The sequence below is a fragment of the Coregonus clupeaformis genome, chromosome 1 (assembly GCF_020615455.1).
Source record: "Coregonus clupeaformis isolate EN_2021a chromosome 1, ASM2061545v1, whole genome shotgun sequence".
Classification (NCBI taxonomy): domain Eukaryota; kingdom Metazoa; phylum Chordata; class Actinopteri; order Salmoniformes; family Salmonidae; genus Coregonus; species Coregonus clupeaformis.
This window is the reverse complement of record NC_059192.1, coordinates 73,998,713-74,023,513: the sequence shown is the minus strand read 5'-3', so window position 1 is coordinate 74,023,513 and position 24,801 is coordinate 73,998,713. Positions and strand designations below refer to the sequence as shown.

Here is a 24,801-nt window from a genome sequence, read left to right as displayed (position 1 = left end):
AACTCCCAATTAAGTGTTCACTGCAATAAAGCTAGGATGATATCTGAGGCATAACTTGAGTTGAACTAAGTTAAGTTACATTTGTGGTGTAAATTGCGCTTTAAAAATAGACCATGGTATTAGATTGCAAACTGTTGCTGGACCATTTACAATGGCGCCTTTTCCAAACCATTACATATACATTTGTGAGGCATGTGCTTATTTTCTGAACATTTGAAATGATACAGTAAGATAAGCATCCTGCCAGATCCTGAAGTAAATCATGAAATACATTGAATAACAAATGTGAGGAGGAGTTTTGTAAACGAGTTCAACATAGCTGGCTGACCTTCAACACTGTGTGAAAGTCATTTCCTGGAAAGACATCCTTGTCTGGGAAATATTAATCATGTTTTACTGCCCCCCCCACCCACCCCCCGACCCCCACACTCGCCTCCTTTCCCTACTTCCTCTCCTCACCTTCTCCATTTCTTTCTACCTATATCTCTCTGTTCCTACATTCTTCTGGTGTCTTCTTTCTCTCTTGACATTATATTATTTTTTCAGTCACACTCTCTCCGAAATCTGATGCAATGACGAACTCTAATTATGTTTGTGTATCTGGAAGATACTCTTTTTCTATCCAATTACAATTACACAAACTCAAGACAGGAGCCACAAGCAAAAGCTTGGAGCAGATTGGCACTTCCAGACACAGAGACAACAGGAGACAACAGTACAAAACATGCAGCCAGACACAGATGTGTGTCATCGTACACCCACTTAAAAAGCACAGGGGGGTAATATTATGAAATGAAAACCCAAGAGGCCCCTCTCTCTCTTTGGTTCTTGACCTCAACCTCTTTTTCTCTCTCTCTCTCTCTCCCTTCTTGTTTCTCTCTGTGTGTTGTTTCCCTGGTTATGGTGTAATTACGCCCTCATCCTGCTCAGGAAGGGGGGAGCGTAACACAAGGAGGGAGAGAGGACAGAGAGAGGGAGAGAGAGGCAGCCCGAGGGAAAGTGAGGTAGACACAAAGACAGGGAGTCTTTGAAGTCAATTCAAGTATGAAATACCACCAAAAAAAACACATTATCAATCAAGACAATTATCCTAAAAGATAATGTAGTGTGTTACCATCATATACATTCAGAGGTAACCATGGCTACAGTTACACACAAAAACTATGATGGGGGAAATCTGGATGGATACTAGTGAGTGAGTGAAAATAGCCGAGCAGGGCTTTGAATAGCTTTCAGTGTCACGGATTCTGCCGAGGCTGCTCCTCCTCCTTGCTCGGGCAGGCTTCGGCGTTCGTCGTCCCCGGAGTACTAGCTACTGCCGTTCGATGTTATCGGTGTTTGTTTAGTTTTGTCTGTATTGTTTACACCTGTTCGTCATTATGTTAATTGTTTCCCTTATAATTACCCCTGTCTCTCATCTGTACTTTGTGTGTGATTGTTTTCCCCTTCACGGTTGTCTATTTTGTGAGCGGGTTATTTCCTCCCTGCGTGGAGTTATTTTCTGTGTCCTTTTGGATCCTTTTCGTATTAAAAGTACGTAACCGAGAGTTCTGTGTCCTGCGCCTGACTTCGTTTACCGCATCTCACAGACAGTCGTGACAGAATCACACACCTTACCATGGAGTCAGCAGGAGCGACGGCACCGACTGGATCACTCGAGGAGCGCGTCCTACAACAGGCAGCGATGCTCCAAAATCTTGGTGCCGCTATGGATAACGTTATGAACACTTTGGGACGATGGGAGAGAGGAGGCTTGCCCACACCTCCTCCAACGATACCACCACCATCGGCTACTCCTATCGTCTCACATCCGGAGTCCAGTGGGATTCGGCTCTCGCTCCCGAGGGCTTATGATGGCACCGCAGCCGGGTGTCAGGGTTTCCTGCACCAGGTGGAATTTTACCTGGCAACCATTCACCCGGCACCCTCGGGATACGAGAGCGTGTCCGCCCTCATCTCCTGTCTGTCCGGCAAGGCACTGGAGTGGGCCAACGCCGAGTGGGGAGGGATAGACGGCGCTACTGTGAACTATGCGGAGTTCACCCGCCGCTTCAGGGCAGTGTTCGATCATCCCCCGGAGGGGAAGGCGGCGGGTGAGCGTCTATTCCACCTCAGACAGGGGAGGAGGAGCGCGCAGGAATTCGCACTGGACTTCCGGACTCTGGCTGCCAATTCGGGATGGAATGAGAGGGCCCTCATCGACCACTACAGATGCAGCCTGAGGGAGGACGTTCGTCGAGAGCTGGCCTGCAGGGACACCAACCTAAGCTTCGATCAGCTGGTGGACATGTCGATTCGCTTGGATACCCTGTTGGCTACCCGCGGACGTCCAGCGCTGGGGCCGTCCATTCCATCCCCCAGCACCTCCGAGCCGAGCCCTATGGAGCTCGGGGTGCTGGTAGAAGGGGAGGCCAGGAAGGAGGCTGTCCCCTGCACCAACTGTGGCCGCCGAGGACACACAGCGGTTCGGTGCTGGGGAGGGTCTCCTCGGATTCGAGGCAGCAGGCAGCGCACTGATGAGTCATTCCCGGTGAGTAAGGTCCCAACTCACCCAGAGCTCTCTGCTGTTCATATGTGTATCCAAGTGATGTTTCCAGAAGTTTCTTCTTACTCCCAGCATAAGGCGCTAGTCGATTCAGGCGCAGCTGGGAATTTTATCGATCGCCATTTCTCATATAAGTTAGGGATCCCTATATTACCAGTCGATGTGCCCTTCTCTATCCATGCCCTAGATAGCCGGCCTTTGGGGTCGGGATTGATTAGGGAGGTCACAGCGCTACTGAAGATGAAAACGCAGAAGGGTCATGAGGAGACTATACAGTTGTATTTAATTGACTCTCCTGCGTTTCCAGTGGTGTTGGGACTTCCCTGGTTAATATCTCATGACCCCAACATTTCATGGCAACAGAGGGCTCTCAAGGGATGGTCTGATCAGTGTGTGGGGCGGTGTGTAGGTGTTTCCGTAGGGGCAACGACGGTGGAGAGTCCGAACGACGGTGGAGAGTCCGAACTCCGCCCCTGTGCTTTCTATTCTAAGAAGCTCAGTCCGGCGGAGCGCAATTATGACGTGGGGGACAGGGAGCTGCTAGCTGTGGTCCAGGCCCTGAAGGTGTGGAGACATTGGCTTGAGGGGCTAACCACCCTTTTCTCATTCTGACTGACCATCGTAACCTGGAGTACATCCGTGCAGCGAAGAGACTGAACCCTCGTCAGGCTAGGTGGGCCATGTTTCTGGCCCGGTTTGTCTTTAAGATCACGTATATCCTCGGGTCACAGAACGTTAAGGCAGACGCCCTGTCCCGACGATATGACACAGAGGAGAGGTCCATTGAGCCCACTCCCATACTACCGGAGTCTTATCCCGTGGCACCGGTGGTGTGGGAGGTCGACACGGAAATCGAGCGGGCGTTACGTACAGACCCTTCTCCCCCAGAGTGTCCAGAGGGATGGAGGTACGTGCCGCTCGAGGTCCGTGACCAACTGATTTATTGGGCTCACACGTCACCCTCCTCTGGTCATCCTGGTATTGGTCGGACAGTGCACTGTCTTAGCGGGAAGTACTGGTGGCCCACCTTAGCTAAGGACGTGAGAGTTTACGTTTCTTCCTGCTCGGTGTGCGCCAAGTGTAAGGCGCCTAGACACCTGCCCAGGGGGAAGTTACAACCTCTCCCCGTTCCACAACGGCCGTGGTCTCACCTGTCGGTGGATTTTGTCACGGACCTTCCCCCCTCCCAGGGGAATACCACGATCTTGGTCGTTGTGGATCGGGTTTCTAAGGCCTTCCGTCTCATCCCTATGCCAGGTCTTCCTACAGCCCTACAAACGGCCGAAGCCCTGTTTACTCACGTTTTCCGGCACTACGGGGTGCCTGAGGATATAGTATCTGATCGGGGTCCCCAGTTCACCTCTAGAGTGTGGAGGGCGTTCATGGAACGTTTGGGGGTCCCGATCAGCCTTACCTCGGGTTTTCACCCAGAGAGTAATGGGCAGGTGGAGAGAGTAAACCAAGATGTGGGTAGGTTTCTGAGGTCCTACTGCTAGGACCGGCAGGAGGAGTGGTCAGGGTATATTCCCTGGGCAGAGATAGCCCAAAACTCACTCAGCCACTCCTCCACTATCTCACTCCTTTCCAGTGTGTGTTGGGCTATCAGCCGGTTCTGGCACCCTGGCATCAGAGCCAGATCGAGGCTCCTGCGGTGGATGAATGGTTTCGGCGCTCGGAGGAGACATGGAACGGTGCGCACGTCCATCTGCAGCGGGCCATCAGACGGCAAAAGGCGAGCGCCGATCGCCACCGCAGTGAGGGTCCGGTTTATGCACCGGGAGATCGGGTCTGGCTCTCGACCAGAAACCTGCCCCTTCACCTGCCCTGCCGGAAGCTGGGCCGGCGGTTTGTGGGGCCATTTAAAGTCCTGAGGAGATTGAACGAGGTATGTTATAGGTTACAGCTGCCTGTTAATTATCGCATTAACCCCTCGTTCCATGTGTCTCTCCTCAGGCCGGTGGTAGCTGGTCCACTCCAGGAGAATGAGGTATGGGAGGTCCCTCCGCCCCCACTAGACATCAAAGGGGCTCCGGCGTACTCAGTCCGTTCCATCGTGGATTCGAGGCGTCGGATGGGGGGTCTGCAGTATCTCGTGGAGTGGGAGGGGTACGGTCCGGAGGAACGGTGCTGGGTCCCTAGGAGGGACATCCTAGATCCCTCCCTGTTGACAGAGTTCCACCGGAGTCACCCAACTCGCCCTGCTCCGCGTCCTCCTGGCCGTCCCCGAGGCCGGGGTCGGCGCACGGCTGGAGCCGCGCGTCAAGGGGGGGGTACTGTCACGGATTCTGCAGAGGCTGCTCCTCCTCCTTGCTCGGGCAGGCTTCGGCGTTCGTCGTCCGCGGAGTACTAGCTACTGCCGTTCGATGTTATCAGTGTTTGTTTAGTTTTGTCTGTATTGTTTACACCTGTTCGTCATTATGTTAATTGTTTCCCTTATAATTACCCCTGTCTCTCATCTGTACTTTGTGTGTGATTGTTTTCCCCTTCACGGTTGTCTATTTTGTGAGCGGGTTATTTCCTCCCTGCGTGGAGTTATTTTCTGTGTCCTTTTGGATCCTTTTCGTATTAAAAGTACGTATCCGAGAGTTCTGTGTCCTGCGCCTGACTTCGTTTACCGCATCTCACAGACAGTCGTGACATTCAGTGATTTAAACGTCCTGTGTTTTATCTTAGAAGCATGGAACACAGCACACTGGACTCAAACACACACTGTTTGTTTTCCCTCAAGTTAATTGAGAAGCCAGAAGTCCTGAGAGAAAAGTCAGCTTCAGGTCATTAATCAGAACTGAGCTTTCCAAAAAAACCAATCCATGATAAGCTGGCCTGAAGTGTGTGTGGGCTTTTTTGCATGCTTCAGCACAGGGTTGTTTGTCTTGGCTAGCACGGAGGGAGGGAGGGAGGGAGGGAGGGAGGGAGGGAGGGAAAGCCTGTGAGAAAATGAGGAGAAAACAGACCCAAAGAGATGGATTGAACAGAAGAAAGAAAGAAGGAGAGAGAGATGGGGAGAGAGAGATGGAGAGAGAGATGGAGAGAGGGAGATGGAGATGGAGAGAGAGATGGAGAGAGGGAGATGGAGATGGAGAAAGATGGGGAGAGAGAGATGGAGAGGGGGAGATGGAGAGAGAGTTGGAGAGGGGGAGATGAGAGAGAGAGATGGAGAGATGGAGATGGAAAGAGGGAGATGGAGCGAGAGATGGAGAGAGAGAGATGGAGATGGAGAGAGATGGAGAGAGGGAAATGGAGATGGAGAGAGAGATGGAGAGTGGGAGATGGAGAGAGATGGAGAGAGGGAGATGGAGATGGAGAGAGATGGAGAGAGGGAGATGGAGTGAGAGATGGAGAGAGGGAGATGGAGAGAGAGAGATGGAGAGAGGGAGATGAGAGATGGAGATGGAAAGAGTGAGATGGAGAGAGAGATGGAGAGAGGGAGATGGAGAGAGGGAGATGAGAGATGATGGAAAGAGAGAGATGGAGATGGAAAGAGGGAGATGGAGATGGAGAGAGAGATGGAGATGGAGAGAGGGAGATGGAGAGAGAGATGGGGAGAGAGAGAGAAGGAGAGAGGGAGATAGCGATAAAAGACAAAGAAGTAGCCTGATGCTATGCCTTCATCCATCCCGTGTTAAACCAGATTGGAAAGCCGAATCAATTTGCTTCAAATTGCTGATGTAACGGCAGTGAAAAATGTCACAAGATCATAATATGGATATGGCATTGACCTAGCCTGGTTGACGTGACTCACGTGATCACTGCGCAATCAGGAGGACTTCGAGTTGGGTGTCAGCCAGACTAGCATTGACCCTACTCTTGGGGTGAAACTAATTCTTTTTTTAAAGTACCATTTGGGCAAAGGCATCTAGAGTTGAGCACAGCCAGTGGTGTGTATGAGTACCATGCCTCATGCCACTCCATTTTAATCAGAGAAGAGTGGGCAGAGGTGGCAGCTGAACAACACAGACCATATACAGCCCTGCCATCCTCACATTCCCTGCTCTACAGGAATCTGGACAGGCAGACACCTCAGTGAAGGCTTGAGGTAGACATTGTCACTAAGAACAGATCTAGGATCAGCTTATTGTTCTTTGGGACTACTACCATAAACATGTGGAGGTGAAAAGTAAAACTGACCATAGATCAGCACCGAGGGGGTACTTTTAAAGGGAAAATGTGTCACCGGCCACTTTGCTTCTTGTCCAATATCTTGAAACTTGACTGGTGACATGCAAAACATTTTGGGACTGTATCAACAGTGGACTAATTTAAAAAATACCAAAATACAGTTTTTGAGCGGATTTTCCCTTTCTTTCAGTGATAAGATGAGGAAGGGTGTTGGCTTGGTTTTAACAGTTGTGCGGAGTTGGTGTGTGTATGTGGATGTGTGGGTGTGTGTGTGGGTGTGTTTGTGTACCACCTGAGTGGCGCAGTGGTCTAAGGCACTGCATCGCAGTGCTAACTGTGCCACTAGAGATCCTGGTTCGAATCCAGGCTCTGTCGCAGCCGGCCGCGACTGGGAGACTCATGGGCAGCGCACAATTGGCCCAGGGTAGGGGAGGGAATGGCCGGCAGGGATGTAGCTCAGTTGATAGAGCATGGTGTTTGCAACGCCAGGGTTGTGGGTTCGATTCCCACGGGGGGCCAGTATAAAAAAAATATGTATTCACTAACTGTAAGTCGCTCTGGATAAGAGTGTCTGCTAAATGACTAAAATGTAAATGTGTGTTGTTGGGGAAGTGGTAAAACATGAAGAGGGGGTGTTATCATCACTGTAACAGCCTTGCCAAAAGCTGGGAATTTGAACTATTTAGCAGCCAGCACATGAAATGCTTTGAGGACCTTCTGAGGATACTTCCTGTTGATAAGGAGGTAGTATCCTGTTGAACAGGTCAGCATGGGAAACTGCTCACTTTTAACACACTGTGGGCTTTGGCTGCCTCTGTGGTGCTTTCTAAAGAGATATTGGAAATCAGTTTCATTACTGTGTGCCATCAAAATTGAATGAAGAATTATAGATATCAATCATATAATCTATAAATACATTAATCTGTTGGTGTTTCAGACCTCACAGACTGAGGATAGAGCCAGGCTGAATTTTACATCAGGCATGTGACACCTGAGGGGTTTAAACCATAGCTATAGTCAGGTCAATGGATAACTCGTTTTGGCAGATGTAGCCTGCCCACTACAGCTTCAAGCTTACCGGTGTCTTTCCTATATGATGGGACAGATAAAGATTAATCATACTGTAAACCAAACCTTATAAACCTTTGCATAGATACTCATTGGGCCTATATTTTGGAATATGTCTTACAGTTAGAGAAGCGCGCTCCTTCATACAGTAAATCCTTTTCTCTGCTGCTGATTCGACGATGGCCTCGTCAGTTTTGGACTAGCCCGCCTCCTTCTTCACTGCTACTCCAACTCATTCCAGTGAAGCTGAACGCACTAGCGGCGTTGTCCAGCTACGAGACCGGCTACGAGAAGTCACAGTACTTCATGATACATTTTGTATTATAAATACGGATTTTGGGGCTTATCATAAAAAGTACTGGCTTTTAATCGTATCCTATCTGTGTGAGTGTCCTACTTGCCCAGGTAAGTTTTTCTTTGCGCTCAACTTTTTGTTTTGCTCATGCAGTTTACCATTTAATTAGGCTATTTGTTAAAGTACGAAGGCTATTCATTAATTTAGCCTTCTATAAATGTAATCGCTCAAATATCCATAGACTCACTGTGTCAACTGAAAGTAAAGTATGGAGTAAAGTGTTTTGTTTTGTTTAAATTGTTTAATTACATGTACATTTTAGTCATTTAGCAGACGCTCTTATCCAGAACGATTTACAGTTAGTTAGTTTTTTTTTCATACCCCCTGTGGGAATCGAACCCATGCTCTATCAACTGAGCTACATCCCCGCCGGCCATTCCCTCCCCTACCCTGGACGACGCTGGGCCAATTGCGCGTCGCCCCATGTGTCTCCCGGTCGCGGCCGGCTACGACAGAGCCTGGATTCGAACCAGGATCTCTAGTAGCACTCGGGAGACAATTTAATGTTCCCTTACTGTCTATTCACAATCAAGTAATCATATTTGATATCTGAAACTATGTATGCTCCCCATGTACAGTAAACGGTTCTATGGTCCTGTAACCTAACTGTAGCCTAACATGCACATTTGTTATTGTGGGGAAAGTGTCGTGGGTGACTGTCCATAGATCATTTGTCATGAAACATTACATGTCCTGCAGTACATTTTAGGGTTGCTTGTGTTGCAATATATCACAGGTCTATGCCTAGGTCTTATCAGATCAACAATAATGTCCACAAATTATATTCATTATAAACTGGGTGGTTCCTACCCTGAATGCTGATTGGCTGAAAGCCATGGTATATCAGACCAGGTATGACAAAACACAGGTATGACAAAACAGTTATTTTTACTGCTCTAATTACTTTGGTAACCAGTTTATAATAGCAATAAGGCACCTCAGGGTCTTGTGGTATATTGCCAATATACCAGGGCTAAGGGCTGTATCCATTCACTCTGTGTTGTCGTGCCTAAGAACAGCCCTTAGTCGTGGTATATTGGCCATATACCACACCTCCTCTGGCCTTATTGCTATTAGTATCCTCTCCTGTGGTCTGCATTCTGTATATCTGCACATCTGATGTTTTATGGGGGAATCAGAAAATGGACCATTGAGGATTCAACAATAAATCAGAATGACCGCACTGTTATTACACTTTTGCATAGGGGGACCCATTAACTGACATATCAACAATATTATGGGCTCCTGAGTGGTGCAGCGGTCTAAGGCACTGCATCTCAGTGCTTGAGGCGTCACTACAGACCCCTTGGTTCAATTCCAGGCTGTATCACAACCGGCCGTGATTGGGAGTCCCATAGGGCGGCGCACAATTGGCCCAGCGTCGTCCGAATTTGGCCGGTGTAGGCCGTCATTGTAAATAAGAATTTGTTCTTAACTGACTTGCCTAGTTAAATAAAGGTAAAATAAATAAAAAATAAAAATTACACTATAGCATAGTGGGACCCCCTAACTGACATAAACAGCCGCCGGTCTTACCTGTGCATATTGGACCCGAATGAACGAGCAAACAACTCAAACTTTATTTTTAACCCTGGCCAATTGTACCTGTGCCCCACATTCCTCCCATGTGATCCCTTTGGCAGAGACTATTTACATTTATCCACCATCTTTGATTGACGCAACCAGGAAGAGGTCAATTTAAGAGGTGTGAACTCCCAGTATGGACGCGCTGTCTCTTTTTACACCTGAGGGGAGGCTTCTTGGTGTGGGTGTCTTGGTTGCCACACATGAAGAGCAGGGGAAACGTGCTCCATCATGGCCTGTCAACGTCACCAAATGGGCCTGACTAATACCTTTCCTGACCCCCTCAAAGTCTGTCCACAACAGCATTGCAAATGGAAGGAGAGAGATGAAAAGAAGCCTATCGATGTTTGTTGAAGAAGCATTCAAATGTTTTCTTAGCTTAGGAGAAGTGTTGCTCTGTTTTCCTTGGATTCAAATAGAGCACAGCTAAGAGGAATAGAAGGTCATTGGATGTCGCAGGGGGAGTGAAGAAATGCAGCCTGATCTTGGATGTTTGTTCACCTGGTTAACTTAGTGAGGGAGGGACTTCAAAAAGGGACTGGAGTGTGGCAAGGAGGATAGGGGTCAAATGAACACTGGTTGGGATACCTGACAAGGCATAATTCTGTATAAAATCCTGATTCATTCAATCAATTAAATTAGAGATGATTGAGAGTACAGTATCTCTCCAGCAGGTTAGCGTTTTTTTTGTCATTAATCTTGTTCAGGAGGCAGTGCTAAACCTAACCCTGACCTTAACCCTAATGCCTGACCTTAACCCTAATGCCTAACCCTGACCTTAACCCTGACCTTAACCCTAATGCCTAACGCTAATCTTAACCCTGACCTTAACCCTAATACCTAACCCTGACCATAACCCTGACCTTAACCCTGACCTTAGTCCTAATACCTAACCCTAACCTTAACCCTGACCTTAACCCTAATGCCTAACCTTAAATGAAGAGAAAAGCACATTTTTGTTTTCATGAATTTTTACCGTATAGCCAATTTTTACTTTGCTGCTGGCCCATCTAGCGGGAATAGCTCAGTTCTTCCTCCAGGGCAAGATTCATGACAATAAACACCAACCTGCATCTCTCCAGTCTATTGATCTAGCTGTGTGTTTGTGCATATGTGTGTGTGTGTGTTTGTGTGTCTGTACAGTAATACAGCCAGCCAGCCTCAGAGAAGAAAAGCAGGATCAGTCCTGAAGATGTTTCTAGTCAGGGATGTGGTTGGGTTCTACTCTTCTCTCTCTGATGTGATGTGATGGAGAGAGAGAGAGGCCAGGGCTGTTGTTCCCAGGAATCTGTTCACACACACAGCTCCTATTAGAGCCTGTCTTCTCTGGTTTACATCTAGGGTGCGTCCCAAATGGAACCCTATTCACTACGTAGCACACTACTTTTGACCAGAGGCCTATGGGCCTATGGGCCCTGGTCAAAAGTAGTGCCCTATATAGGGAAAAGGGTGCCATTTGGGACGCAACCAAACCATACCTCACATGCCAGGCAGTGAACATCTACCATGCCTCACCTTGGCTCACAGGCAGTAGAGATGTTCAGGAAACCCCCTGAATATTCAGCTTGTGTCATATTGGAGTTTTGCCTTTTTTAGATTTGTGTAGAAATGTTGAGCCAGTTGAATTACAGTCAAACATTAACTATTGTAACAGTTACTACTTGTGTAGTGGCAGGAAAACAGAAACTATTGTAACAGTTACTACTTGGGTAGTGGCAGGAAAACAGACTAGAGTAGAAAAAGGAGTGGAAAATATGGTGAATACACTAAACTGTCAGTACCATGACCTACCATGTATAACTCCCTGTCTCCCACTCTCTCGCTCTCCCACAGCAGACGACATGTTTTCAGTGAGGCCAAGGTAGCTTCCCAGATCCAGATAACCAGCAGGATCAGGCCTGGAGGAGAGAAACAGCACAGACCCATAGAGAGCCAGGACAGAGCCATAGAGAAGGAGGTCAGAGCCAGGACAGACCCATAGAGAGGGAGGTCAGAGCCAGGACAGAGCCATAGAGAAGGAGGTCAGAGCCAGGACAGACCCATAGAGAGGGAGGTCAGAGCCAGGACAGAGCCATAGAGAAGGAGGTCAGAGCCAGGACAGAGCTATAGAGAGGGAAGTCAGTCAGGACAGACCCATAGAGAGGAAGGTCAGAGCCAGGACAGAGCCATAGAGAGGGAGGTCAGAGCCAGGACAGACCCATAGAGAGGGAGGTCAGAGCCAGGACAGAGCCATAGAGAAGGAGGTCAGAGCCAGGACAGACCCATAGAGAGGGAGGTCAGAGCCAGGACAGAGCCATAGAGAAGGAGGTCAGAGCCAGGACAGAGCTATAGAGAGGGAAGTCAGTCAGGACAGACCCATAGAGAGGAAGGTCAGAGCCAGGACAGAGCCATAGAGAGGGAGGTCAGAGCCAGGACAGAGCCATAGAGAGGGAGGTCAGAGCCAGGACAGAGCCATAGAGAGGGAGGTCAGAGCCAGGTCAGAGCCATAGAGAGGGAGGTCAGAGCCAGGACAGACCCATAGAGAGGGAGGTCAGAGCCAGGACAGAGCCATATAGAAGGAGGTCAGAGCCAGGACAGAGCTATAGAGAGGGAAGTCAGTCAGGACAGACCCATAGAGAGGAAGGTGAGAGCCAGGACAGAGCTATAGAGAGGGAGGTCAGAGCCAGGACAGAGCCATAGAGAGGGAGGTCAGATCCAGGACAGACCCATAGAGAGGGAGGTCAGTGCCAGGACAGAGCCATAGAGAGGGAGGTCAGAGCCAGGACAGAGCTATAGAGAGGGAGGTCAGAGCCAGGACAGACCCATAGAGAGGGAGGAGAAAGCCCAAAAAGAGGGAGTCTGGACGGACGGATTAGGGGAAGAAGAGATCCAGGGATTAGGGGCTAATCCAAGCCACGACCAATCCCCAGAGAAGTCCCCCCTTTTTGCTTCTGAAGACACAGACAGCCGCCCGGATTACTGCATTAAACGTATTACCTTTTAGAGACTTAACGTAACAGGGTTTGGTTTCAGCCCTGCTCAGATGCCTGGATATGCATACCTCTGAAAACAAATGACCAGAAGGAGAGGAGGAGGAGGAGGACAGGGCAGGGGGGAGATGCTGGGACGTATAGGAGACATATAGGAGCGTGCCGTAAAGACGGGTGGGGATAAACCTCCATGCTACAGCTGTGTCTGCAGGAGTCAGACGAGAGGTCAACTAAGTGGCCCTCTCTCTCTCTCTCCGAGCCCCTCAGGACGGAAAGGACAGACTCGACCCCCACTGAGCATGGGCCAAAGATCCTCCAACTGAAACAGGATTACAGTAGAACAGAGCTCCAGCCCCTTCTGTTAGTACAGTGTGAGGGGGTCGAGATACCTCTCCTCCACTTGAAATACATGGTTGAAACTGAGGAGTATCTGCTTCATATTCACATACAGGCTGAGAAGGGCATAATTACATTCGCCTCTGCGGCTCACAGTCACACAGGAGAGTTAGTAAGGGATGTTGAGGTGGTGGCGTGAAATCTGACTGTATGAAGTCTGGTTGTGACTGTCTGGTTCATTCTCTCTAGAGGTTAACACAATCTCAAATTCAAGATCACACCTAATAGAAGTCTGTTGGTCTGGTGAGTAAACCCCTGGTACTGCTCGCTCTCTCTCCTCCGGTCTGTGGTGTGAGGCGTGCTTCCTCCCTCTGTGCTGCTCCCAGCTGCCCCTCTTAAAACGCCAGCCAGTCGAGACCTAGAGAGGACCTGGGACTGTGGTTAGGAGCAAATTTAAAGGCTGCTTTAACCGTGACGCAATCCCATTCAGAGGTCTGTTCCAAGTCATTAATAAAGCCAGGCTATCGCGCGCGGGAGGGCCTCGGCAGTGGAAAGCTCTTAAAAGAACCAGAAGACCTAGTCAGTGTGCTCTACACTATCAAAATATTACAGAAAGCGATATACATTACTCCGCTGGCTAAAGATAACACAGGAAAGTTATTTGCCTGGCTCCTGCCAGTGTTGACCCACTGGCTTATTTTGTGCAATAAAAGTCAACTAAGTGATTTTCTTAGCTGACTTTTGTCAGTATTTTGTCAGTATTTGTCAGTATTTTGTGCGCTTTTGGCCCAAAATAGTGTTTTTATCTGGTGGAACATACGTTGCATGTTTGTAGGTTTCTGCTGCTGGTCAAATCCGTTTGAAGTGCTGAATGAGGGTCCCTGCTTTTAAATACAGATAAAACAAGTATTTCAGTGAAATATGACGTGATATGATTAATTAGCACTCATATTGTAGCAAGACACAGGACGAGAGAGAAACAAAATACCCTGAAACTCCCAGACAAAAACCAGACTGACGTTTAATTTGTTCTCGAGAGCAGCGACAGGAGAATGACTGTGGTCTAAATTTAGAAAGTTCCAGAACAATGGACTTTGGAACTTTGAAGTCTAACAGAAGGGCAGGGTCTGTAGAAAAAGCTGATCCAGTTACATTCTAACTGAATGTTCCAGTTAGTGACGTGTTCATCCAGACCCCTTACCTGGTTCTACGTCAATACACCAAATCAATCTCTAGCAAAGAAAGTCCCCTCAGAATACCTAGACTGTTATAGCTGAATTTGAGCCTCTCCTAGACGGAGAATCGAACACATTTTTGTGCTTTCTTTGAATAAATAGTTCCAGTGTACAACCGCAGGAGGGATATTTGCAGCTGGAACTGGGCTTCTTCCTGAGCTGATGTTTTATAAACCCAAAGCCCAAAACAACTGTCGAGCCCAGCTTCTCTGACCACACTCAAACTGCCGGGAGATTCCAGGAACTGAGCGGCATACTTTTCTGCTCCATTTTCTCGACTTAATCCAGCTGGATATGAATGACAACTAACAGCAGAAATTGGGACTGAAATTGCAAACAGCACATGATAACAAGAGAATACAATAGATTTCTCCATTACTGAGGTTGACCCTACAAGACCTGGTGGTGAAATTCTATTCAAAACCTAAACGATCACGATCATTACTTTTGAGGCACACAATCCCCCTGGGAGCATTTCTAAAGCAACTCTCCAGTAACAGTTTCGACCAAAGACATTTGAAACTCAATTTTCATCCCATCTTTTAGAGGATTTAAAGGGATTTTTTTGTCATTTTTAGAAGACCATACCATTGGCCATCACCATGAACCTGGGGAAGATCCCTGGGCTGAAGGGCCTGGTGGCCGGCTCTCAGGGTAAACGTCGTTTCAAAGGAGACCTCACCCTGGACATGATCAGTCCTCCGCTGGGGGACTTCCGACATACCATGCACGTGGGCCACGGAGGGGACATGTTCGGGGACACCTCGTTCCTTAGCAACCACGGGGGGGCCACCAACGGAAACGGGGATTCTGTCACAAGCTCTGACAACAAGATCGGGGCGTTCTTCTCTCGGACCCTCCGGCATGTTCGGAAGACACCAGAGCGTCCCAGGGGGGGATCCAAGGACCTGTCCCCGCCACCCCCTCCCATATCCCCCATTATCAAGAACGCAGTGTCCCTCCCCCGACTGGATGTGGACTCACCAAACGGCTGCCCTGCTAAAAACCTCTTCCCCGCCTCTCCTACCTCGCTGGAGGAGACCGCTTATGGTTATGGTGAGTCTTACTGTACACCTACATTTACACACATATACATACACACACATATACACACAGAAATTCACACACATTCACACACACATATTCACACACATATACACACACACATATACACACACAAATATACACACACACACATATACACACACACATATACACACACACATTCACACACACACATTCACACACATACACACACATATACACACACAAATAAACATACACACACACACACACATTTACACACACATACACACATACATTCACATACAAATACACACACATGTACACACACAAACACATACAAATACACACACAAACACACACATACATATACACACATATATACACACACACACACACACACACACACATATACACACACATATACACACACACACACACACACACATATACACACACATACACACACAAATACACACACATACAGTGGGGAAGAAAAGTATTTAGTCAGCCACCAATTGTGCAAGTTCTCCCACTTAAAAAGATGAGAGAGGCCTGTAATTTTCATCATAGGTACACGTCAACTATGACAGACAAAATGAGGGAAAAAAATCCAGAAAATCACATTTGTAGGATTTTTAAGGAATTTATTTGCAAATTATGGTGGAAAATAAGTATTTGGTCAATAACAAAAGTTTCTCAATACTTTGTTATATACCCTTTGTTGGCAATGACACAGGTCAAACGTTTTCTGTAAGTCTTCACAAGGTTTTCACACACTGTTGCTGGTATTTTGGCCCATTCCTCCATGCAGATCTCCTCTAGAGCAGTGATGTTTTGGGGCTGTCGCTGGGCAACACGGACATTCAACTCCCTCCAAAGATTTTCTATGGGGTTGAGATCTGGAGACTGGCTAGGCCACTCCAGGACCTTGAAATGCTTCTTACGAAGCCACTCCTTCGTTGCCCGGGCGGTGTGTTTGGGATCATTGTCATGCTGAAAGACCCAGCCACGTTTCATCTTCAATGCCCTTGCTGATGGAAGGAGGTTTTCACTCAAAATCTCACGATACATGGCCCCATTCATTCTTTCCTTTACACGGATCAGTCGCCCTGGTCCCTTTGCAGAAAAACAGCCCCAAAGCATGATGTTTCCACCCCGATGCTTCACAGTAGGTATGGTGTTCTTTGGATGCAACTCAGCATTCTTTGTCCTCCAAACACGACGAGTTGAGTTTTTACCAAAAAGTTCTATTTTGGTTTCATCTGACCATATGACATTCTCCCAATCCTCTTCTGGATCATCCAAATGCACTCTAGCAAACTTCAGACGGGCCTGGACATGTACTGGCTTAAGCAGGGGGACACATCTGGCACTGCAGGATTTGAGTCCCTGGCGGCGTAGTGTGTTACTGATGGTAGGCTTTGTTACTTTGGTCCCAGCTCTCTGCAGGTCATTCACTAGGTCCCCCCGTGTGGTTCTGGGATTTTTGCTCACCGTTCTTGTGATCATTTTGACCCCACGGGGTGAGATCTTGCGTGGAGCCCCAGATCGAGGGAGATTATCAGTGGTCTTGTATGTCTTCCATTTCCTAATAATTGCTCCCACAGTTGATTTCTTCAAACCAAGCTGCTTACCTATTGCAGATTCAGTCTACCCAGCCTGGTGCAGGTCTACAATTTTGTTTCTGGTGTCCTTTGACAGCTCTTTGGTCTTGGCCATAGTGGAGTTTGGAGTGTGACTGTTTGAGGTTGTGGACAGGTGTCTTTATACTGATAACAAGTTCAAACAGGTGCCATTAATACAGGTAACGAGTGGAAGACAGAGGAGCCTCTTAAAGAAGAAGTTACAGGTCTGTGAGAGCCAGAAATCTTGCTTGTTTGTAGGTGACCAAATACTTATTTTCCACCATAATTTGCAAATAAATTCATTAAAAATCCTACAATGTGATTTTCTGGAATTTTTTTTCTCAATTTGTCTGTCATAGTTGACGTGTACCTATGATGAAAATTACAGGCCTCTCTCATCTTTTTAAGTGGGAGAACTTGCACAATTGGTGGCTGACTAAATGCTTTTTTCCCCCACTGTATATACACACATATATACACACACATTCACACACATATACACACACATACTGTATGCACGCATCCACACAATAAGTGAACATGCAACCGTACCTGTGGAGGCTTGCGGTAGCTCCTGGACCTTAGGTCTAGGCTTTAGCTCAGCAGGCTAACACCGTCTTGTTGCATGCAGGAGACTTGGATTTGATACATGGTCAGTCATAGAAGCAGTAACTGCCATTGGACATGCTGTAAAAACAAGCCACAGTAATTCACAGATTTTCCACAGCTGCCATGATGAATCGCTGTGGCTCAGACACAACAACCCTCACATTCTCTCCAGCATGATGTGTGATGATAAGAGCGAGCCGTGCCAGACATGACTGTGCTGTCGTGTGTCTGGTCTGAGGCCCTGTGTGACTGACTGCCCCACATTAATACCCTCATGTCTCACTGTCTGATCTTTCTGCCCTATTGTTGTGTGTTTGTGTATGTGACGCGTGTGCGTGTGTGTGTGTGAGTGTGTGTGACATGCGTGTGTGTGTGCATGCATGTTTTTGGTATGAGAGCCCTGTACTCCTGGGCAGTGGGCACTCCCCATTCAAACTACCCACATGAAAAATACTATAGTATACTATGGTGTAAATACTATAGGATACTATGGTCTAAATACTATAGTATACTATGGTCTAAATACTGTAGTACACTGTGGTCTAAATACTGTAGTATACTATGGTCTAAATACTTTAGTATACTATGGTCTAAATACTGTAGTATACTATGGTCTAAATACTGTAGTATACTATGGTCTAAATACTATAGTATACTATGGTCTAAATACTGTAGTATACTATGGTCTAAATACTATTCTACATACTATAGCATACTATGGTCTAAATACTGTTGTATACTATGGTCTAAATACTATAGTATACTATGGTCTAAATAATATTCTGAATACTGTAGTATACTATGGTCTAAATACTATAGTATACTATGGTCTAAATACTGTTGTATACTATGGTCGAAATACTATAGTATACTATGGTCTACATACTATAGTATACTATGTTCTAAATTCTGTTGTATACTATGGTCTAAATACTATAGTATACTATGGTCTAAATACTATATTATGCTATGTTCTAAATTCTGTAGTATACTATGGTCTAAATACTATTCTACATTATATAGTATACTATGGTCTAAATACTCTAGTATACTATGGTCTAAATACTGTAGTATACTATGGTCTAAATACTACAGTGTACTATGGTCTAAATACTGTAGTATACTATGGTCTAAATACTATATTATACTATGGTCTAAATACTGTAGTATACTATGGTCTAAATACTGTAGTATACTATGGTCTAAATACTATAGTATACTATGGTCTAAATACTATAGTATACTATGTTCTAAATACTATAGTATACTATGGTCTAAATACTATAGTATACTATGGTCTAAATACTTCAGTACACTATGGTCTAAATACTATAGTATACTATGGTCTAAATACTGTAGTATACTATGGTCTAAATACTGTAGTATACTATGGTCTAAATACTGTAGTATACTATGGTATAAATACTATAGTATACTATGGTCTAAATACTATAGTATACTATGTTCTAAATACTATAGTATACTATGGTCTAAATACTATAGCATACTATGGTCTAAATACTTTAGTACACTATGGTCTAAATACTATAGTATACTATGGTCTAAATACTGTAGTATACTATGGTGTAGATACTATAGTATACTATGGTCTAAATACTGTAGTATACTATGGTCTAAATACTATAGTATACTATGGTCTAAATAATATTATAAATACTATAGTATACTATGGTCTAAATACTATAGTATACTATGGTCTAAATACTGTAGTATACTATGGTCTAAATACTATAGTATACTATGGTCTAAATACTATAGTATACTATGGTCTAAATACTATAGTATACTATGGTCTAAATACTATAGTATACTATGTCTAAATACTATAGTATACTATGGTCTAAATACTGTAGTATACTATGGTCTAAATACTATAGTATACTATGGTCTAAATACTGTTGTATACTATGGTCTAAATACTATAGTATACTATGGTCTAAATACTGTAGTATGACTATTTATATACTATAGTATACTATGGTCTAAATACTATAGTGTACTATGGTCTCAATACTGTAGTATGACTAGTTATATAATATAGTATACTATGGTCTAAATACTATAGTATACAATGGTCTAAATAGTGTAGTATACTATGGTCTAAATACTATATTATACTATGGTCTTAATACTATAGTATACTATGGTCTAAATACTGTAGTATACTATGGTATAAATACTATAGTATACTATGGTCTAAATACTGTTGTATACTATGGTCTAAATACTATAGTATACTATGGTCTAAATACTGTAGTATGACTATTTATATACTATAGTATACTATGGTCTAAATACTATAGTGTACTATGGTCTCAATACTGTAGTATGACTAGTTATATAATATAGTATACTATGGTCTAAATACTATAGTATACAATGGTCTAAATAGTGTAGTATACTATGGTCTAAATACTATATTATACTATGGTCTTAATACTATAGTATACTATGGTCTAAATACTGTAGTATACTATGGTATAAATACTATAGTATACTATGGTCTAAATACTATAGTATACTATGTTCTAAATACTATAGTATACCATGGTCTAAATACTATAGCATACTATGGTCTAAATACTTTAGTACACTATGGTCTAAATACTATAGTATACTATGGTCTAAATACTGTAGTATACTATGGTGTAGATACTATAGTATACTATATCTAAATACTATAGTATACTATGGTCTAAATACTGTAGTATACTATGGTCTAAATAATATTATAAATACTATAGTATACCATGGTCTAAATACTATAGTATACTATGGTCTAAATACTATAGTATACTATGGTATAAATACTGTAGTATACTATGGTCTAAATACTATAGTATACTATGGTCTAAATACTATAGTATACTATGTCTAAATACTATAGTATACTATGGTCTAAATACTGTAGTATACTATGGTCTAAATACTATAGTATACTATGGTCTAATATTATAAATACTATAGTATACTATGGTCTAAATACTGTAGTATACTATGGTCTAAATACTGTAGTATACTATGGTCTAAATACTATAGTATACTATGGTCTAAATACTGTAGTATACTATGGTCTAAATACTATAGTATACTATGGTCTAAATACTGTTCTATACTATGGTCTAAATACTATAGTATACTATGGTCTAAATACTGTAGTATGACTATTTATATACTATAGTATACTATGGTCTAAATACTATAGTGTACTATGGTCTCAATACTGTAGTATGACTAGTTATATAATATAGTATACTATGGTCTAAATACTATAGTATACAATGGTCTAAATAGTGTAGTATACTATGGTCTAAATACTATATTATACTATGGTCTTAATACTATAGTATACTATGGTCTAAATACTATAGTATACAATGGTCTAAATAATGTAGTATACTATGGTCTAAATACTATATTATACTATGGTCTTAATACTATAGTATACTATGGTCTAAATACTGTAGTATACTATGGTATAAATACTATGGTATACTACGGTCTAAATACTGTAGTATACTATGGTCTAAATACTGTAGTATACTATGGTCTAAATAATATTCTAAATACTATAGTATACTATGGTCTAAATACTGTAGTATGCTATGGTATAAATATTATAGTATACTATGGTCTAAATACTGTAGTATACTATGGTCTAAATACTATAGTATACTATGGTCTAAATACTATAGTATACTATGTCTAAATACTATAGTATACTATGGTCTAAATACTATAGTATACTATGGTCTAAATACTATAGTACACTATGGTCTAAATACTGTAGTATGACTATGTATATACTATATTATACTCTGGTCTAAATACTATAGTATACAATGGTCTAAATACTGTAGTATACTATGGTCTAAATACTATAGTATACTATGGTCTAAATACTATAGTATGCTATGGTCTAAATACTATAGTATACTATGTTCTAAATACTGTAGTATACTATGGTCTAAATACTATAGTATACTATGGTCTAAATACTATAGTATACTATGTTCTAAATACTATAGTATACTATGGTCTAAATACTGTAGTATGACTACTTATATACTATAGTATATTATGGTCTAAATACTATAGTATATTATGGTCTAAATACTGTAGTATGACTATTTATATACTAGTATACTATGGTCTAAATACTATAGTATACGATGGTCTAAATACTGCAGTATTACTATTTATATACTATAGTACTATATTATTCAGTGTAGGGATACTACAGTGTGGAGTATAGGATTCTACATTATACTACAGTTTACTACAGAATTCTATAGTAAGTACAATAGTATTCTATAGTAAGCTGTAGTATTTTGTGTGGGTATGCAGTGGTTTCTTAACGTACCTTGCATCTAGTTGGTTTCCAGCTATAGTAGCAGTAGGCCATGAGAGCATTAGTGTGTGACGGGTCATGTGAGTGATCTGGCCTGAGAACAACATACCTAAGAGGTGATGTCTAACTCAGAGATAGAGCTTGAGTTTGAAACTGGCAGAAGACTCACTCTTTGATTACATAGTTTACACTGCCCTCTGTTGGTGATGGGAGAGCATCTATGGAAGTTCCTTCCTGAATTCTCCACTTTACTTCCCAGGAGAGACTGAGCATAGTCCACTTTATTTCCCAGGAGAGACTGAGCATAGTCCACTTTACTTCCCAGGAGAGACTGAGCATAGTCCACTTTACTTCCCAGGAGAGACTGAGCATAGTCCACTTTACTTCCCAGGAGAGACTGAGCATAGTCCACTTTACTTCCCAGGAGAGACTGAGCATAGTCCACTTTACTTCCCAGGAGAGACTGAGCATAGTCCACTTTACTTCCCAGGAGAGACTGAGCGTAGTCCACTTTACTTCCCAGGAAAGACTGAGCATAGCTTCTTTGAGATGATCATGAAGTAATGGTAAAACTAGTAATGGTTAAACTAGTAATGGTAAACCAAGTAATGGTTAAACTAGTAATGGTAAAACTAGGGTGCCAACTGGAATTCTATTTATTCTTCCTGTAAAATAGATTTTTAGGTTTTTGTCAATTATTTTTCACAATACAGAATGTTAGGACTAAACTCCTTGTCTCTCCTCCTCCTCAGGTCTGGAGTCAGGTTTCGCCACTCTGCCCCGCCTCTCCCGCTCAGTGGAGTGTCAGTCGCAACAGGGAGGATCTATTTCCTGTACCCCCAATGCCCACGGCTGCTCGCTCACCGACGTCTCCGCCCTCCTGAAGTCCTCCGCATACCCCACCCTGACTTCTGACCCCGGTCACATGACCCAGTCCGACTCCCTGACCTCCCTGACCTCCATGGCCTCCTTCACCTTTGATCTGGGGCCCTCCCTCATGAGCGAGGTGTTCGGTTTGATTGACAGCCCCAACGGCCACCCAGAGCACAGCCATGCCTGGATGGCAGAGGAGCCAAGTTGCTCTGCGTTCAGGTTTGCGACCAATGAAGGCTCGGAGATGGACTCGGAGATGGATGCCACCACTGCCTCATTGGTGGATTCTCTGCTTCGAGAAGACTGTAGCAGCAGGAAGAGTCCATATGGGATGGAGTGGGAAGAGGAGGAAGAGGAGGCTAGGAGAATGGAGGTGAATGGAGGTGAGCAGCATCTTAAAGGGGCGGTGCCTGATTTAGTGATGGGCTCCCCCTCTAGACAGAGACCTGCTATGGAGAGTGAGAGGTTCCAGGGTGCCACTGATGTGCTGGGGGTGCTCTATGGAGTTGGAGGGATCCTGAAGGGGCAGCAGAGGATGGATCTGGAGGGAGAGGTGACCATGGGCCAGACCATGAAGAAAACACCTTACATCTGCATTACCCCCGATGAGGAGGAAATCAAAGTCTGACTAAATGGACAACATTTTGTTTAACCAGAAGTACCTACTACAGATTTGGGATTATTGCTTAATTCCTTGTAAACTCTTTTGTTTTAAGAAAAAAAGAAAAATCCATCAATGAGGCTGGCTCTATTGACCTGAGTCACCCTTGAACCCTTCTTCTTCATCATGTTCTAATATTCCTTGGAGAAATTGAATGTTATAAGTCATCAGAAGAATCACTTAAAGACTTTGCTATTATTTGTTGAAAGACTAATTGAAAGATTATGGAGGCTGAAAGATCCCCAAGCGAACATACTGTATGGAAGGAGCTATAAACAGGCTAATAATAGCTTTTAAAAGAGGTCACTGGAACCAGTGGCGAACAAAGAGATGGGGTAGAAAGTGTCAGAGTGTACCAGAGAAAGTGGTCATTGGACACAAAGGAGTTACCATGGAAACACTAAAGACATTGCTCAACAGTGTTTAAGTCTGTTAACAGCTGGTTAAATATAGTCGGTTTGGAATTCCTGAGCAAAATGCTCAATGTGTGACTTCATAGAACTATTCAAGGCAACAGACAGGACACAAAGACGAAGCAGTAGCCGTTTCAACCCAACTTCATCACCATGGAAACACTACACCAAGAGAGAGATCTGAAATCTTAGCACGTGACGTTAACTACAGGAAAACAATCATTTTTTGCCTGACGCTTACACTTTTTATTAGTCTATAGACACAGTATGAAGAACAAACCCTGAGAAATTTACTTAGAAGTTAAATGGAAGAAGGGAATTATGTACAATGTTATAATATAAGTATAATGTTTGGACTGTAAGTTTGTTAATTCACATATTTACATCATACCCCATTTAGAAATGTTTCCCAAATTCATTATGGGTCAAACTCTCATATTGCTTTTTGATATGATAGTCACCTGCTTGTCTGCTATTCTGTCAACCAATGGTTGAATCCTCTTTTTAAAGCAGTGTCTTCCATCCGTATAAATGTGCTGCTGTTGACACCAATGACATTTCTATAATGATAATGATAAATGCAATAAAATGTTCTTAATTAGCATGGGCATTAACACTTTATTTACATGTCTGAAAACATACTGTAATACAAAACAGCACTAAATAAATCACAACACATAATACAGTGCCTTCAGAAAGTATTCACACCCCTCGACTTATTCCACATTTTGTTGTGTTACAGCCTGAATTCAAAATGGATTAAATATATAATTTTTTATCTCACCCATCTACACACAATACCCCATAATGACAAAGTGAAAATATGTTTTTAGAAATGTTTGCAAATGATTGAAAATTAAATACAGAAATATCGAATTTACATAAGTATTCACACCCGAGTCAATACTTTGTAGAATAACCTTTGGCATGTTTGCTTTTTTTTATTTTTACCCATCTACCCAGGGGCGGTGTGTTCATTAGGGCGATATGGGCGACGCACTGCCAAACGGG

General features: G+C 43.9%; 1 protein-coding gene across 4 annotated transcripts; it reads left to right on the top strand.

The window, feature by feature from the left end:
- Positions 1-7,984: 7,984 nt before the first annotated feature.
- Positions 7,985-24,392, top strand: LOC121576781 (cdc42 effector protein 1). Of its 4 annotated transcripts, none has more exons than XM_041890267.1 (4): positions 7,985-8,137; positions 11,505-11,756; positions 11,851-15,267; positions 22,596-24,392. In XM_041890267.1, exons 3-4 carry the CDS (start codon positions 14,814-14,816, stop codon positions 23,342-23,344), a joined length of 1,203 nt encoding a protein of 400 aa, XP_041746201.1. In that variant the 5' UTR covers positions 7,985-8,137; positions 11,505-11,756; positions 11,851-14,813; the 3' UTR covers positions 23,345-24,392. The 4 variants fall into 4 exon arrangements, with proteins under 4 accessions (XP_041746201.1, XP_041746194.1, XP_041746174.1 ...); XM_041890260.1 differs by having other exon boundaries at positions 11,505-12,358; positions 12,455-15,267; XM_041890240.1 differs by having other exon boundaries at positions 11,505-15,267.
- Positions 24,393-24,801: the final 409 nt, after the last annotated feature.

Excerpts from the sequence above, each read along its gene's own strand:
- LOC121576781 (XM_041890267.1), top strand. The coding sequence starts at position 14,814 with ATGAACCTGGGGAAGATCCCTGGGCTGAAGGGCCTGGTGGCCGGCTCT. Across the intron at positions 15,268-22,595 it reads GGAGACCGCTTATGGTTATG|GTCTGGAGTCAGGTTTCGCC; the intron begins GTGAGTCTTACT and ends CCTCCTCCTCAG.